Source organism: Mytilus galloprovincialis, chromosome 4, assembly GCF_965363235.1.
Source record: "Mytilus galloprovincialis chromosome 4, xbMytGall1.hap1.1, whole genome shotgun sequence".
NCBI classification, from domain to species: Eukaryota; Metazoa; Mollusca; class Bivalvia; order Mytilida; family Mytilidae; genus Mytilus; species Mytilus galloprovincialis.
In genome coordinates this window covers 36,909,650-36,925,803 of record NC_134841.1, presented here as the reverse complement: position 1 = coordinate 36,925,803, position 16,154 = coordinate 36,909,650, and the positions used below count along the sequence as shown (strand labels likewise).

Genomic DNA, 16,154 nt, shown 5'->3' with positions numbered 1-16,154 from the left:
AAAATCGGTATTATTACCGTTAAAGAAAAATTTCAAAGATCGTACCACATTAAAAATTAATAACCTTCAGAATAACTTTATTTATAGGATCAATAAGATTACATGGATCGTAAAATTTACGAGCTCTATAAACAACAGCGTCGTAAATGTAAAATATGATATGCTGTTTATGATAAGGTTTAAGTTTCCTGAAACTCAATATTATTGCTTTGTATAGATTGCATGCAAGCGATCACAAGGTTCTGTATGTTTGTAACGGTCTCAATCATATATACAGTTTATTTTCATCACGTTAGCTATTCACTCTTCTATTTTGTTATGGTCCACAAAACGTCAACACAGTGAACATAGTACGTTCAAAGTTCCAATTGTTGTCATAATTGGTTCATTCAACAAAGACATCCTCGCTTTAACTTGTTTTGAAAAGAACAAAAAAATCACCAGAAAATAATACGATAAAACAACGACAAATTAATACCGTAAAAAAAAAGTGAAAAACGTATAGTACCATTCTCTACTTGTCAGCGGTTGGAACTCGAGTATTGCAGATGAAATAGACCATATCATACGAAGTTGGTGTCCAATGCATTATAAAATGTCAAAACTAGGATTTCAGTTACGAGCTTTAGCTGTAGCCATCAACATATCCACATTAGACAGTAGGAAATGTACTGCTCCCGGTCTATGTGTACTTACGCGTCTGTCCGTAAAATCGATCCGTCTTACTCTAAGATTGAAATTTTTGTTTACGCAAGTTTGATATGAAGTTGAAGTCATATCAATCTCAGAATACACATGTTCGTTTTTTTTTTGTAAACTTTCTAAAGTGTATGTTTAATTCAATTTCGTGTTTCAATGAATATGAAATTTGCTGTATGTTTTATGTTTGGTTGCCGTAACAATGAGGTTATGCTAATCTCTAGTTGAGCAACTTTATTTTTTTAGATAGATTCTTTGTGCTATAATTATTTTGTTCTTTCCATTTACAGACACACCATTAGTTGTCAATCCAGGTATGTTGATTGTTTTCATATACATGATATACTGCACAATATTGTTCACGATCTTGCATGTTTAATGTAATAATACTGTTGTAAACGTAGAATTCCGAGCGTTCATAATTTATAAGTTAACACCATCTTTGTAGACAACTACAATCACGATTTATTCACACTACATGTATTATACAGACGTTACATAAAATACAAATTACACGACATACACTCTGACAGTACAAACATTCGGCCATCTTGGTCATCCGGCAACACATCTCTCACGTCACTATCAAACAACGTCGAAAATACGGGAAACAACGTTAACACAGTGTTGCGACGTTACGGACATGAAGGCAAAGTCGTCACAATCACAACAAATGCTAAGTAGGTAGTTCGCTTCTCAGTTTCAAAGTAGTTAACTTTTTAAAACACTAGTTTATATTGATAGGGGATTAATAAAGGAATCAACAGAGCAAAAAATATATATAGGTCACCGTGCTTGTTTTCGAGATATTAGCCATTGAAATTTTGGCGGGAAAATATTCTCTCTTGACTTTTCATAGCTTTAGTATTGACAAGGTGAAGTTCTCAAAAACTGTTAAAAAGTAATTAAAATTTTATAAGACTTTTACAGATGGCTTATTATTATACATAATATGTTAAAGATTTACAAAAAGAAAAATGGGGGTCACCTGGCAAATTTTTGCAAGGCATTCAAATGGATAAAACCAGGGGATTCCGAAAATCTGACAAAATATCCAAAACGTGACAAGCCAGCTTCCTTACTTTTCAGTCATTTGTGAATTTTGTACAAATTAGGAATTGTACAGGGATTCGGATCAAAGAGTAAGATCACAAGAATACCGAGCTCTGAAAAAAAACTCAAAAGTCACTTATCAAATGGCAAAGTCAAAAGTTCAAACACGTCATTCGAATGGATAACAAATGTCATATTTCTGACTTGGTGCAGGCATTTTCAAATGTAGAAAACAGTGGATTAGATTGGGTTTTATAGCTAGCTAAACCTCTCACTTGTATGACAGTCACATAAAGTTTCATGATTTTTACAACGAAGTGAGAACATAACAAACATACATAATAGGTTAAAATGTCAAACATAGAGGATCAAATAATCATTATATCAGGATTATCTAAACATAATCATACTACGAAAAACACTTGCTCAGAGTTAATTAATTAATGTTTGTTACAATCTTGTGCATTATCACATTTATTTGTAACAAATTTTGACATTCAAGTGTTCACTTATTAACACTTATATGTAAATATTCTTACTTTTCTCATTATCATAAAATATACAAAATAAGAATAAGTTATAAACTATGTTGCATGAAACTTTGTATGTTGATAAAGGAAAACGTTTGTCCTATACATTATTATCTATACTAATAACATCTATGCTGATTGACTCTGAACCAGAAAAATGCGTCTCGGTATAGTGACAAGTCTTATTCTTGTTGCGGACTATTTGTGCCCTTGTGAACTAACACATCCGGCTTGCCATCTTGGTCTTGTACTAAACAGGGTACTATACTTATTTACCTTAATTGGATATTTTGATGTGCATAAAATAAATCAGGACGTAATAACCTTATGTCGCTTTTTTAAAACAAATTAAACTGGATAATTTGTCTGAAATTAATCATTTTACTAATTTCCGTCACATTGATTCTTTGTTGCAAACATGTTTATATATCCTTTTACATCGTATTGCTTCTCAACTTGACAGTGGAAAATTTAGAAATTGCAAGAGCTCAACCTTACAGTGTTTCTGTCTTTAATGGTGTAATCTTTAACAAAACAGTCATTGTCTGTCTTTTAAAGTTCGTAAAGTACAAACCCTATGTGCATATTGCATCTACCCTAGATAATATAGGCTGTTTTTCAAATCATCTGTTTTAATTAAATTTTCTACATTACTAGTAGTTTATTGTATCGTTAGTGCCATTAGTGTTTAACCAAAAGGTATAATTATATACAATTATAAAGTCTTGTTTTCTTTCCGTCCGCTTCTCAATTATTTCCGTTGCGGCCAGATTTTTGTATCAGTTTATAGTTATTATGAATGTTTACACTATGACAACGTTATGTTTAAAAGACAAACCTTCCAGTATTTCCGTTCTGGTATAATTTTATATGGTAAAAATAGACAAACAACCCGTTCACCTTTGTAGCTTTGTTGTTCATTATATGAAAACAATTTGTTTTATGATAATACCAGACAAAACAATGTATCTTCCTTTTCAAGGAACCCATTGTCGTCATCATATGTTTGAAAATTTAATGTCAATCTTAAGCTTCAATCGTTCTTTGAAGGACGTACGGCTGCCTATAATTGATTACATTCTCTTCATTTAATTTTGGTTGGTATTTGTTTAATTTGAATAATTCAAATCATATCATTTTTGTTTATCTTATATTTACTGGAAGACTCCATTTATTAACTTCTAGTAATTGTTTAACCTAGACAATGTATGCAATAGCAATATTTCAATTCCAATAGATATTGCGTATAATCGAACTAATTAAAGAAATAGATAGTGCAATATACAAATTTTAAACATTCTAATTACTTAGTTCAAGTTCATTTATTTTTTCAGCAATAGCTATGTATGGTAGTCAATTTATCAATCTTCATGAACCTATCAAATTAGTATGCAATGCAACAGGTGGTACTCGTGCGCCGTCACTCATAGACTGGTTCTTCAATGGTCACATGATACGTGGACGGGATCCAAGATGGAAGTCTAGATTACGTATAAATGATTATGTGCCTGACGTACCTGGCAGAATGCTTGTTAGTGAATTGACTATAGACTATAGTATATTTGAGGATAAAGGCAAATATGTTTGCCGAAGTTTCGCAATGAACAATTTTTACACCACAAGTTTGGATATATCAGTTCTAAATAGTAAGTTATTTAAGTAGCGTGTAATTGAATCTCTTTTTATCTTAAAAGAATTTTTTCTCCCGAATGAGCATACCGTTTTAAGTATCTACTGTTATTAAAATAAGTTAACTTATAATGACTGCGTGTGATCAAATAACAACGCCATCAATGTCATCAAGGCCGACCAGACAAATAGTTATTAGAAAGTTTACAGGGACGATATTTGTTTCATTTACATCATACTACATCTCAGTATTATGCTCCCCGAAAAAAAGAGAGAACGTACAGTAAATAATCATCGTTGTTCCATCACTCCTTCAGTCTGTCCGTCCCTTTGTATGTGTGACAAATCGTAACACATCTATACAGGTGGTAAATTATAAATAATAGTACATGTTGTTTTTTTTTTGTCGTATTTTAAACCCTTGAAATAAACTAAATTTACCTTTTATGAAGTTTCGAAGACGAATCTATGTCTTATATATTTTAAGCATCTATTTATTTCATACAGTATCACGAATCGCGGTATTACTTTGTAGTCTTTATATTTTCATTAATGTGCAGTTTTAAGCTTTTATGAAATTTCCTGGACAAATCTGTATCTTATTTATTGTAAGCGTCTACTTGCTTTATACAATATTATGAAGGGATATTTCTACATGAATCTTAATCTTTCTTTTTCCTTCTACCATTCTCCACAGCAGAGAAAGAACACGGAAAGAGAGCCGGTAAGAACAGTATAGAATACATATGTATTTACATGTCTTTTCCGAGCACGTTTTGCTTTTATTATTTCCTATGTAATTTTGCACAAAATGGTCTTGCTTGTATTGCTTAGAGTTTGCTAGTCAAGATCTTTTCAGATATTAATGTATTGAAGTGGCAAAAATTGGGATTTGCTTATTGCACAAAATAGTAATATTCAATTCACACATCATGGATTTAACTTTACACACTCATAGATTGCAGAATTTGTAATCACATTGCCTCATATATCCAGTGATCAAGTCTCCTTCAAATTATTTGCCAAATTACATTAAAGAAAGTTGATAGTTGTGCACACAAACAAAAAATCTTTTATACTGTTTTTTAACTGTATTTTCTGAGCCTAATGTTTTGAATTAATGTTTGAAAAATGTAAATTTTTAGTTAGAGTTTGAAAGTATTGACAGCTTCGCTTGGATGACATTAAATATCTATTTTTTCTTAAAACTTGATGCATATTTTTTTTAACGATTGCGAAACGTACATTTTTCCATTTTATAGTGTATTGTGAAGGATTGGTAGAATTGATAAAATAAAAAAATATCCAAACATAAGACCATCGTAGTTCAGCACTAAAAGTACAAACATGAAGTCTCTTTAAATGTTATTGATTTTTCAAAACTACTTCCACAGAACAATTATAAGCTCTGACAGTATAAAGTAGCAAGATGATTTATGTATCACATATATACACTTTGTAAAGTCCGTGTTCGGAACAATCGTGATTTTTAAGTCCACCTTCAGTAGTTTGCATGTAGATCTGTTTTAATCACCCATTTATGTACTTATATCTAAATTATCAGAAAACCAGAAACTTTTAATTTCATTATAATTTTCGTATACTTGGAGTCGATAATAGTTAAATATTTATAGGTACATGCTTTGTATTTGCCTGCGTATTTTGGTTCATTAGACTTGAACTGTTAATATTTTATAATTTTCAATGACTGAGGAAAACAAAAATCGAAATCAGTTTATGTAATTGTAAGGTTGTAATGGCATATTTAACCGATATAAGGATAATAATAGTACTACTATTAAGTATAAAAAAAGTAAAATAACATTAATACCAAATTCCAAGGAAAATTCAAAACGGAATGTTCCTTAACAAATGACAAATTCAAAAGCTCAATCACAACACACGAATGGATAACAACTTTCATATTTCTGACTTAGAACAGACATTGACCTTCTTCTGTTGTCTGCTGTATGGTCGGGTTGTTGTCTCTTTGACACATTCCCCATTTCCATTCTCAATTTTATTTCATTATTGAAGGAACCAGGAACTAAACCCGGTTATAAATCTCTCACTTGTATGTCAGTCACATAAAATTGAATTATATTGACAATAATGTGTGAGAAAAACAAACAGACATGCTTATCTTAAGTATTTGCAATGCAATAAGGCGGACACACAATGGAACATTGCATTGTCGATCATATCATGTTTTAACAACTCTTATATCCGTGATGGTAATTGATAAAATAAAAGAAAACTTACAAGGCATTAAACTTATCATTTGAATTTAATACAAATTATGCAATTAAAATGTTGTAATGCATCGATGCTTTGCTAGCTTTATATGCTATATTTCAGTTTTATGTAGAAAATCGTGACTTATAGATATACAAATCGTAATCACATGTTAAATTTCAAAAAAAAAATAATATACAGAGAAACATATTACATAAATGATTCCTCTATTTATAGATTTGAAAAAAATGCACCTCTATTGATAGATTCAAAAGGATAAAAGCATTGCAAGCAACCTTCAAAACCGACTTAATTGACAAAACACGAGTCAGTGTTAATGTTACAACAGAAATTATTACAAACCATGTTCTATTTGGCAAATCGGTAACTACTAGTAATAGTATTTCGGATGACAAATTCAAAAATAAAGCTTAATTTAAGTCACTTTATTCTTTTTGTTGAAAAATAAGAACCTGATCTGCAATTTTCTGTCAAATGTTCATTTCTGTTCACTACAATATGTGGCAATGCTTTGTGCATTTATAAAAAGGTTTTTTTTAACCTTAGGTTTCTACTAACTTGCATTTAATTTGTACTGTAGTTAACTGATTCTTATCGCTAGTCATCGACTTTTGCATCAACTAATTAGTTATTTAATAAAACGTGTCATATCTGCAAATATCGCCGTTCCATTATAACACATAATTCCCCTGTGGATTTTATCATATCTTGATAAGTCAATAGAAGGAAAACGTACTTGTAGCCTGCATAGAAGTCTAAAACATCCATTTATTGTAGACAGTAATATCATTGTTGTACATCAGTATTTTTGACATTTTACAATTACATAGTCTTTTTTGTTTTTTTCTTATCGAGAACGTATCAAATTAGGACCATTGTTGTAAAACGATACTGTACATTAATATTAAGCATCTGGTTCCTTTGGGGGTCTGCAAAAATGTCTGATTTTGATATTGATATATAAATACACTTATAGATTATACAACCCTTGTGACCTTCCGTCCAAGCTTCCTAGCAACTAATTTGTATACAAGAAACAATTCATTTCAGTTCCGTTGTTTGTTTTCCTCTGGTGTTTAGAATAATAAGTTATAATCTGTCGGTTTTGTCATATAGGTGATTTACAGAATATGAAAGCAAATTGTTTTGGGATTCAGTCACGCTATACCTAGAGAGACAAATGTACTCTAATTAAATGATTTCTTGGCTCAAGATCATAATAACTAAAAAGCAAAATTATCTTTAGAGAATTGCCTGTCTTTAAGAGGTGTTCATCATTATTCGCATTTCTAATACTTGTTTTGGTTATAAAAAAAAAATGCAAAATAACCAATAAGTTGTTAACAAATAACTCTGTCACAGTAATACAATACTGCCAACCCTAATATCCCCAAAGTGATAATACAACAACAATAATCATGAGGGCATAAGGCATTGTAAAAATAATTTATTGGAACTTTTAAACATACAATATTCATTTTTTAATGACTATAGACTGATTACAGAATTCAATAATATTCTACGACTTGCAATTAATTTAAAATTCGTTAGCATTTTAAAGTTATTTTTACCTAAATTAGTCATTTCGTGACACATATCAACGATTTTGTCATCGTCTGTGTCATCAATAATTTTTCAGTCTAATATCCTTAATGCATTCAACTTAATGAATTGTCCAGTCAAACGAATTATTTATTAAAACATTAGAGCATCGTTAGATTTAAAGTACTCCAAATATTGATGATGAGAAACAGTGATGTTAATCAATACTCTTGACAATGGGGGAATCTGACGGCCAAGTCTTTCATCGTTGTCAGAAAAGCACAGGATATGACGGGTGCTCTCGATTAATGATCACACATATTGAAATGAATAATTATCTAATCAGATATCAGGATAAGAATGACAGATATGTAGACATGACCAGCCCCTATAGCTATATATGGTTAATCTGTAGTCAAGTAACTTTTAAAGTTAAGTTTGATGATCAGATTTCAAAAGTTAAATGATGATAAATAAAACAAAAATGTGTGAAACACTCTTCAAGTAGCATCAAATAACGTTAACCAAACGACCAACCAAATATTAACACGTCTGTTATGCTAACGATACTCTCTATAAAATGTTCACAACTTTCATGAAAATCGATAAAATACCTTCGTATCTCGTGGTATGGTGTCTTCGGTTAATGCTACCGATTTCTTCTAGAGACATAATGGATCTATACAATAAGCCTTTTTTATATTTAACCAATTGAAATGTGAATACAATGTTCCTTTGGAGGAGCATTAATCAAATTGTATTGTTCTTTCATTGAAAATAACAATTTTGAGAGAACTGTCAAGAACAAAACACTTGCATGGCTGAGAAATTACCAGAATAATATAAACTAAAAATAGAATGAAAATAGGTGCTTCTAATTTGAGCATGTATAATTGCTTTTCAAGGTAGCCTTTTAACTAGTTACTGCATACAATTTGTAATGAATTTTGTGTCAAATTGTAAGGAAACTCGAAAAAAAGATTTAATTATGATATATAGATGTATCTAAATTTCTCACAATCAAACTGACGGAGAATGCGCTTTCATGATTTTTTTTTTTCATTAATTTATTTTTTCGTAATATTTTGTTGACTTCGTAAATAGGTAGTTGCTTCAATCTATAATTGAAGTAACCAATTTAGCATAAATGTTTAAGAAACACACACACAAGAAGTAAAAAAATGAGAAATGATACTGATTTAAACTGACCTTATAATCTCTTTTGGAATCATGGATCATACCAAAAACGCTGTTGTGATAAAAGTAAAATATCTAATTATTTGGAATCCAAATATGCTCCATATGATTTGTAAATGCTTTACGAAAATATTATTCGAAAAAAAGTAGTAAGCAACATATTGCACAAACTTTAAACTTTTATTTTCCAAATTTTGAGATTTTGTCCTCGCACGTCAATTCATACATGTTAATGATGTCATATTGACAACATATCTGGTTGTCCGAATGATTTGTTCAGATAACATAGCCCTAATTATGTACCCATAACAGTGGTATGATTTTATAAGGCTTGATGTTTTCCCTTTTTGTGGTCAGTTTCGGTTCTTTTCAGTTCTTCAAAGTATGTCCGATGCTTATTAGTGACCACGTTTGAAAGATTAAAAATATGCATGTTTCACTCAGAATGTTTATCATTGGGTTGTTGAAATCCGTCCAGAAAGTTGGTTATATCCGGCATAGTATAATCTTTCATGTTGCTCGTGATTATTCGTTTACCTTAGTTTTAATCAATAACATGTTTAAGCCTTGGTATTCTTGATGTATTCTATCACATGTTTATACATTTTAACTCCATATAATTATACTTTTATCAATATTTTGAAATCACACATGAATAAATATGATTACGAAAGCATGTTGTAAAACAATAATATAATCGGTACACTTTTGTTTTGTAGATACAAAGAAGTATTCATCGACAACGGACGAAAATCCGAACTCTGGATATTCGGCTAATCCATCAACAAGTTTACTTGCTTTGACTTTCGTTACGTTGTTTATATTACTTAGGTAATATAATTAACATGAGATTTTCAATGTTGCAATATTGTTTTCACAATTTTAATGCAGTGAAAAGTAGCATGTTTAAATACTTTGTGATTTATTTTCAATATGGATGGTCAGTAAGAATAGCTATTACACTAAGATAAAAGGGACACGAAATGTGCAAGTATCATGTGAGATGGATACATAGTACCTGTTTACAGAGAAATGATGTTAAATGTTATGGTTGTGTTCATATTTGTGTTTGTTGATTTTTATTTGGTTATCGCTAGATTAAGATTGAATATGATTCATGTATATGTTTTGTCAGCTAAATGTTTTGTTAGACGATTACATTTTTTTAAGAAATTCACAAAACTATAATTATATAAATTCATTAGAACTTTTACATCAGTTTTATTTTTTTTTAAGTTATGCTTAATTTTATTTCTGTATGAACAAAAGCTGAGTTGTTTTCACCCATTTCACACTTGTAAGAGACTTCATGATGAACTGAAAGCAATTCATAATTATGAAAAAAAAACTTTCGATCATAAACAACAGCTTTACGGGTGTTATATTTATAGTATATGGTCATACCTCTTTATATATTTTGACCATTTGTACATGTAGTCGTTTTTCACATAAATATTTAGTGTTCCGGACAGAAATGTGTTATTCCTGATCATTTCACATTATAAGAAGGTATCCGAAGTCTATAAGAAGGTTTCCGAAGTCTAAACAATGTTATACTCAGATGGCAGCAGGACTTTGACCTTTGAACCCTTCGAAAGCGACTTTTCCAGAGAGAATACTTAATTGAAATTCCCTCTTATAAACCTATTTCTTAATCTATTTTTGTATGGTTACTTCTTCCACTTCGAAACATTTCATCCAGATCCCGATATATTTGGGACTAGCTGAAGTAGAAATTCTTATTATCAAAGTGTACCAATTTCACAAATACATGTTGTAATTTTCTGTTTGAATCTGATTTATGTCACAAATTTTGTACAGAATTTTTATCTGTACTTGTAAATTATTAAATGTGTCAGATATTTCAGAACTGTTTACATTTCTGGGTCGACTTGAAGAAGTCGCTAAGATTAAGCTGAATCTAATTGTTTTGTATTTTTTGGGATACAATCGTGCATGTGTTCTATTATTCTGAAATATTTGTTGACAATTTATATCATGTAAAATGACTTTTGAGTCGCAGATCATTTTGTTGCCTATGACTAAATTATTATATATACCTTAGAACGCAGTTTATTTCTCTAGAACACCTGATATTAATTGATTTATGAATACCAACATAGATGAGATTTACATAAAAGGAGAAGGAAATAATTTTCAATTGGTATATAATTGTGCATATATCACAATAAAGTTTTGTAAATGACTTCTTTACCTTGTAAATGTGTCTGTTGAAGTACGACATGTGTATATATTTCATTCTGTACATGTATCACGTAAATTAATTTGCTGTTGAAATGTTCTAAGTTATTGCAGATTAAATGAATACAAATAAATTGTTGGTCACATTCAAGTTTTTCGTTTAGATATGCCCCTGTTTTATGTTCTCCCCACTCGAATTAGTTATATGTTATTATATATACTTTTACTATTGTTTTATGTGTCCAAATTTCTACATGCTCTCGAGAATAATAAAACAGAAAACTTAGAAATAATTGAACAAACGAAGGGTGTGTTCAGAGTGGGTCTCATTGTGGTCTAAGCGTAACGCGGGATTGCCGATTTTTTGTAAGCGTGACACGTGAAAGTCAAATTATTGTGTCGGGAAAACGGGAAATGAGGTCTAGCGGGACCCGGGAAATAACAAAAAAAATGAGAATTGCTTACGTACATAGTGTAAGCGGGATACGGGAATCTGACAAAACAGTAAAGCGGGATCCGGGATCGGAACCCCCAATGAGACCCCCTTCAGAGAAAAGTCTTAAAGCCATGGTGTTGTCAGTTTATTTACGACTAATGAGTTTGAATTTCCCTATGATATCTTTCGCCTCTTTTGTAAAGGTTGTGAATTTGCATTATTTACAAAATAAATCATTGTTGAATAGTGTCGTTCAAATATAAAATTAGTAAAAAAGACTTTGTATATATTCGAACAGTAACGACATGACCGAGTCTGAAAGAAAGATAGAAGATGGGGTAAGACACAAAAGGGACAGTCAAACGCATAGATCGAACATAAACTGACAATGCCATGGCTAAAAATAAAAAGACAAACAGACAAATAATGGTACACAAGACACAACATAAACAACTAAAGACTATGCAACACGAATCCCACCAAAAACTAGGGGTGATCGCAGGTGCTCCGGAAGGATTGCAGATCCTGTTCCACTTGTGGAACACGTCGTGTTGCTCATGATATTACTAACCCAGTAAATAGTCTAATTTAGTAGGTCACATTCGTGGTGAAAAGGGAAGAGGATTTTAGTAACGACATAAAGAACGTATCAGATATCATTTGTGAAACAGTTATACACTTTTTTGGATTCGAGCGTCACTGATGAGTCTTTTGTAGACGAAACGCGCGTCTGGCGTATATACAAAATTAAGTCCTGGTATCTATGATAAGTTTATCCACTAGTGATTGCGTGCGTAAAATGCAAGAAAGGATGATTTCAACTTCACGATAGAGGATTTTTCACCACCAATTAACTTCAAGTATTCGATGTTTAAGTGTTTAATGCCACTTTAATTAATACTAGTGTGTTACTTCATGACATTAAGTTTTAATTGCTTGAGGAAACATAAAAGCTCGGAGAGATCCTACGACCATCGGTAAAAACACTGAAAATCCTAGTCAATTTAAATTAGAGTCCCGCGCCGCTGCCACGTACGGGATTTCAGAATACATTCATCGTCACTAAATGTACTGTAGAGAGGTAATTTCATTTTTCTGCTTATAGTCGTCAAACGATAGTTGCATATAGAAATTTGTAACATTACGTTTTCAACAAATGACTTTCTGTTTTCTAATAATGCATGTTCAAAATCTCCTTTGACCGTCTAACGGATCTCTAAGAATTTGTCAATATTAATAATCTGCACAATAACTTCAGTATTAGTTTATAGAAATCTATGAAATTTTAACACAAGGTTTATGACCACAAAAGAAAGGTTTGGATTGATTTTGGGAGTTTTGGTCCCAACGAATTAGGGGCCAAAAGAGTTCAAAATTAAACTTTTTTTTATTTCATCAAAAAATTTATTATTGGGGTTCTTTGATATGCCAAATCTAACCGTCTATTCAGATTCTTAATTTTTGGTCCTGTTTTCAAATTGGTTTACATTAAGGTCCAAAGGGTCCAATATTAAACTTAGCTTGAGGTTCTTTGATATGCTGAATCTAAACATGTACTTAGATTTTTGATTATGGGCCAAGTTTTCAAGTTGGTCCAAATTGGGTCCAACATTATTATATTAAGTATTGTGCAATAGCAAGAAATCTTCAATTGCACAGTATTGTGCAATAGGAAGACATTTTCAATTGCACAGTATTGCGCAATATCAAGAAATCTTCAATTGCACAGTATTGTGCAATAGCAAGACATTTTCAATTGCACAGTATTGCACAATAGCAAGAAATTTTCAATTGCACAGTATTGCGCAATATCAAGAAATATTCAATTGCACAGTATTGTGCAATAGCAAGAAATATTCAATTGCACATTATTGCACAATAGCAAGAAATATCTAATTGCACAATATTGCGCAATAGCAAGACATTTTCAATTGCACAGTTTTTATGAAATATATTGTTTTATACAATTTACAATGTATATTCACTTTTACTACCAACTAATAAATTAAAACAATCTTTACCACTCAGTGAGTACAAGCACTTTTTTTACATTTTAATATTTTATGATGTATTTAAATGAATAGTTATTGTTGCAAACTCCATTAGAAATTTGAATTGAGATCAGTTTTGGAATAAGGGAAAGGGGAATGTGAGAAAACAAAATGGGGGGGGGGGGTTCAATTTTTCTCATTTTAGATTTCATAAATAAAAAGAAAATTTCTTCAAACATTTTTTTGAGAGGATTAATATTCAACAGCATAATGAATTGCTCAAAGGCAAAAAAAAGTTTGTAACTTCATTAGACGACATTCATTCTATGTCAGAAACCTATGCTGTGTCAACTATTTAATCACAATCCAAATTTAGAGCTGAATCCAGCTTGAATGTTGTGTCCATACTTGCCCCAACTGTTAAGGGTTCAACCTCTGCGGTCCTATAAAGCTGCGCCCTGCGGAGCATCTGGTTATTACTCAAAATGCACATTTCGTCAACAGTGACGATCGAATGAAAAAAGTTAAAAAAGGCGATATAAAGTACGAAGTTGAAAAGAATTGAAAGCTCAAAAAGTTTGAATTTAAGTACAGCTCTAGTAGGGTAGAAAATACTTTTCGAAAACGCACTTCTGTAAACTGTTAATTTATAGTTATTACCATATCAATCATAAGTCGTGTTATCTGGTGATACCCCCGTGGGTGACACCTCTGCCAATATATGCATCTACCCAGTGATTAAAAATATCATCACAGATACCTTTCTTTTTACGATAGACGCATATTTCGTCTAATTTGAAATTGTACCTGAACACTTCATTTGTCATATTAAATTTTTAGTCAGCGAAAATCGCATTTTTCTGTCTGCAATTACAAGTGAAAAAAGTTCCGTTATATCAACAGTTGTCATAAAATTTTACCCAAAGATTGTTACGCTCTCATTAAATATAACAAAGGAGAGCTAGATGGCAAGATCATTTTCAATAATGAAATCATTGGTCCAATCGAAAATAAATAAGTATGTGTTTACTGTTTCCATTGATACAAATACACTATATGTTTGTCAATTTTTTTCAAGAGCTAATATATACAAATAAGTTATGATTTTCGCAGTAAGCATAGCAATTTGGTGATGATTTGGATGAGCAAGGCATTAAAACCATGATATACCTTAATCACAAACATTAAAAATAAAGAGGCACAAACCAAACACACAGTCTTTAGCAGTCATGGAACTCCCGGAATACAACCCCCATTTAATACTGTCAAATATATAATTGAAAAAACGGTAACCATGAAAATGTTAGACAGAATATAAATGTTTTACAACAAAAAAAGCGTAGATCAATACGTTAACCTTTAGGTTACAGAATCATCAGCTTGAAGACATTCTGGTGCTTGACAACGAATTGATTGGTCTCTCTGCCTTAGATGTATATGTAGAACAAATATAAAACCGTTTTTATTGGGTTTTGCGCATTTAAATATTTTTTTGAAAATTAAACGAGATAAAATAAATTCAATATTAGCCTTTTATGCAGGCAGGCAAATATAATTATATCAGCATAGTGGTTTGGGAATTTACTAGGTATCAATTTGATACTAAAATGCATTAATATCTAATTAAATTAACTTCTATTGAATCGTTTATGATTGATTGAATCAGATTATCATATCATCAAAATTCATTCAACGAATAAAAAGAAATGATTTTTTAAAATGTTCTACATAAAGTAGCATCTATCCAGTCTTATTAGCAATAAACTGATCAAGGTACGAAACGGTATATAATCATAGTTGCAATCTACGTAGGGGGATAAGCCAGACCAAATATAAGACTTATTTAGAAACGCTTGAGACATGAACACAGGCAACGTTGATCCATTGTAAATATGTACAGTATAAGAAAAAAAAAAGGATCATTATGGCACAAAATGGCACACATACGGTTATACCGTTCTCAGATTTAATCAAAACTTATACTTGTATAGTTTGGAAAAGTGAAATTTTATCTGATGTCGACCGATTTTTTTTATCTTTGTAATAAGTAAACGATATCGAACAACAAAAAGTAAAATCACAAAAATACCGAACTGCGAGGAAAATTCAACAAGGAAAGTCTTTAATCAAATAGCAAAATCAAAAGCTCAAAAACGTCAAATGAATGGATAATAACTGTCATATTCCTGACTTGTTACAGGTATTTATTGTGTAGAAAATGGTGGATTTAACCTGGTTTAAAGAAAGCTAAACCTCTCGATTGTATGAGAGTCGCATCGATTTCCATTATATTAACAACGATATGTGAACAAACCAAACAGACACAATAGGTAAACATGCCAAAAGTAGGGGTACAGCAGTCAATAATGTGTTATAATCTTAATCACTATTAAAACAAACAAATATGTAATAAGGACGCACAAGATGGAATATAAACCAGGCATATTAGCAAAAACTAAAAACAAGAATACACAAGTTTACCTTAATACAATACCGCAATGACGAGATGTATAAGTACAGAGCCACGATTCAAAGAGAATTTAAACAGAATAACTATTCTTTTTATATATTTCATCGTGATAACAAGGTGATTTAACATGCATGGACATTTGCCCAATT

The 16,154-nt window shown here is 31.1% G+C and overlaps 1 protein-coding gene across 4 annotated transcripts in view; it reads left to right on the top strand.

The window, feature by feature from the left end:
* LOC143072043 (zwei Ig domain protein zig-8-like) overlaps positions 1–11,254 on the top strand; it is a 55,264-nt gene extending 44,010 nt beyond the window's left edge. For 3 of the 4 annotated variants that reach the window (XM_076246823.1, XM_076246820.1, XM_076246819.1), the window contains exons 5-8: positions 990–1,013; positions 3,617–3,928; positions 4,609–4,635; positions 9,626–11,254. In XM_076246823.1, the coding sequence (XP_076102938.1) occupies positions 990–1,013; positions 3,617–3,928; positions 4,609–4,635; positions 9,626–9,741 (479 nt within the window). In that variant the 3' untranslated portion in view covers positions 9,742–11,254. The remainder of the gene's footprint in view (positions 1–989; positions 1,014–3,616; positions 3,929–4,608; positions 4,636–9,625) is intronic. The other variant, XM_076246824.1, reaches the window with a different exon arrangement.
* The last annotated feature ends 4,900 nt before the right edge of the window (positions 11,255–16,154 follow it).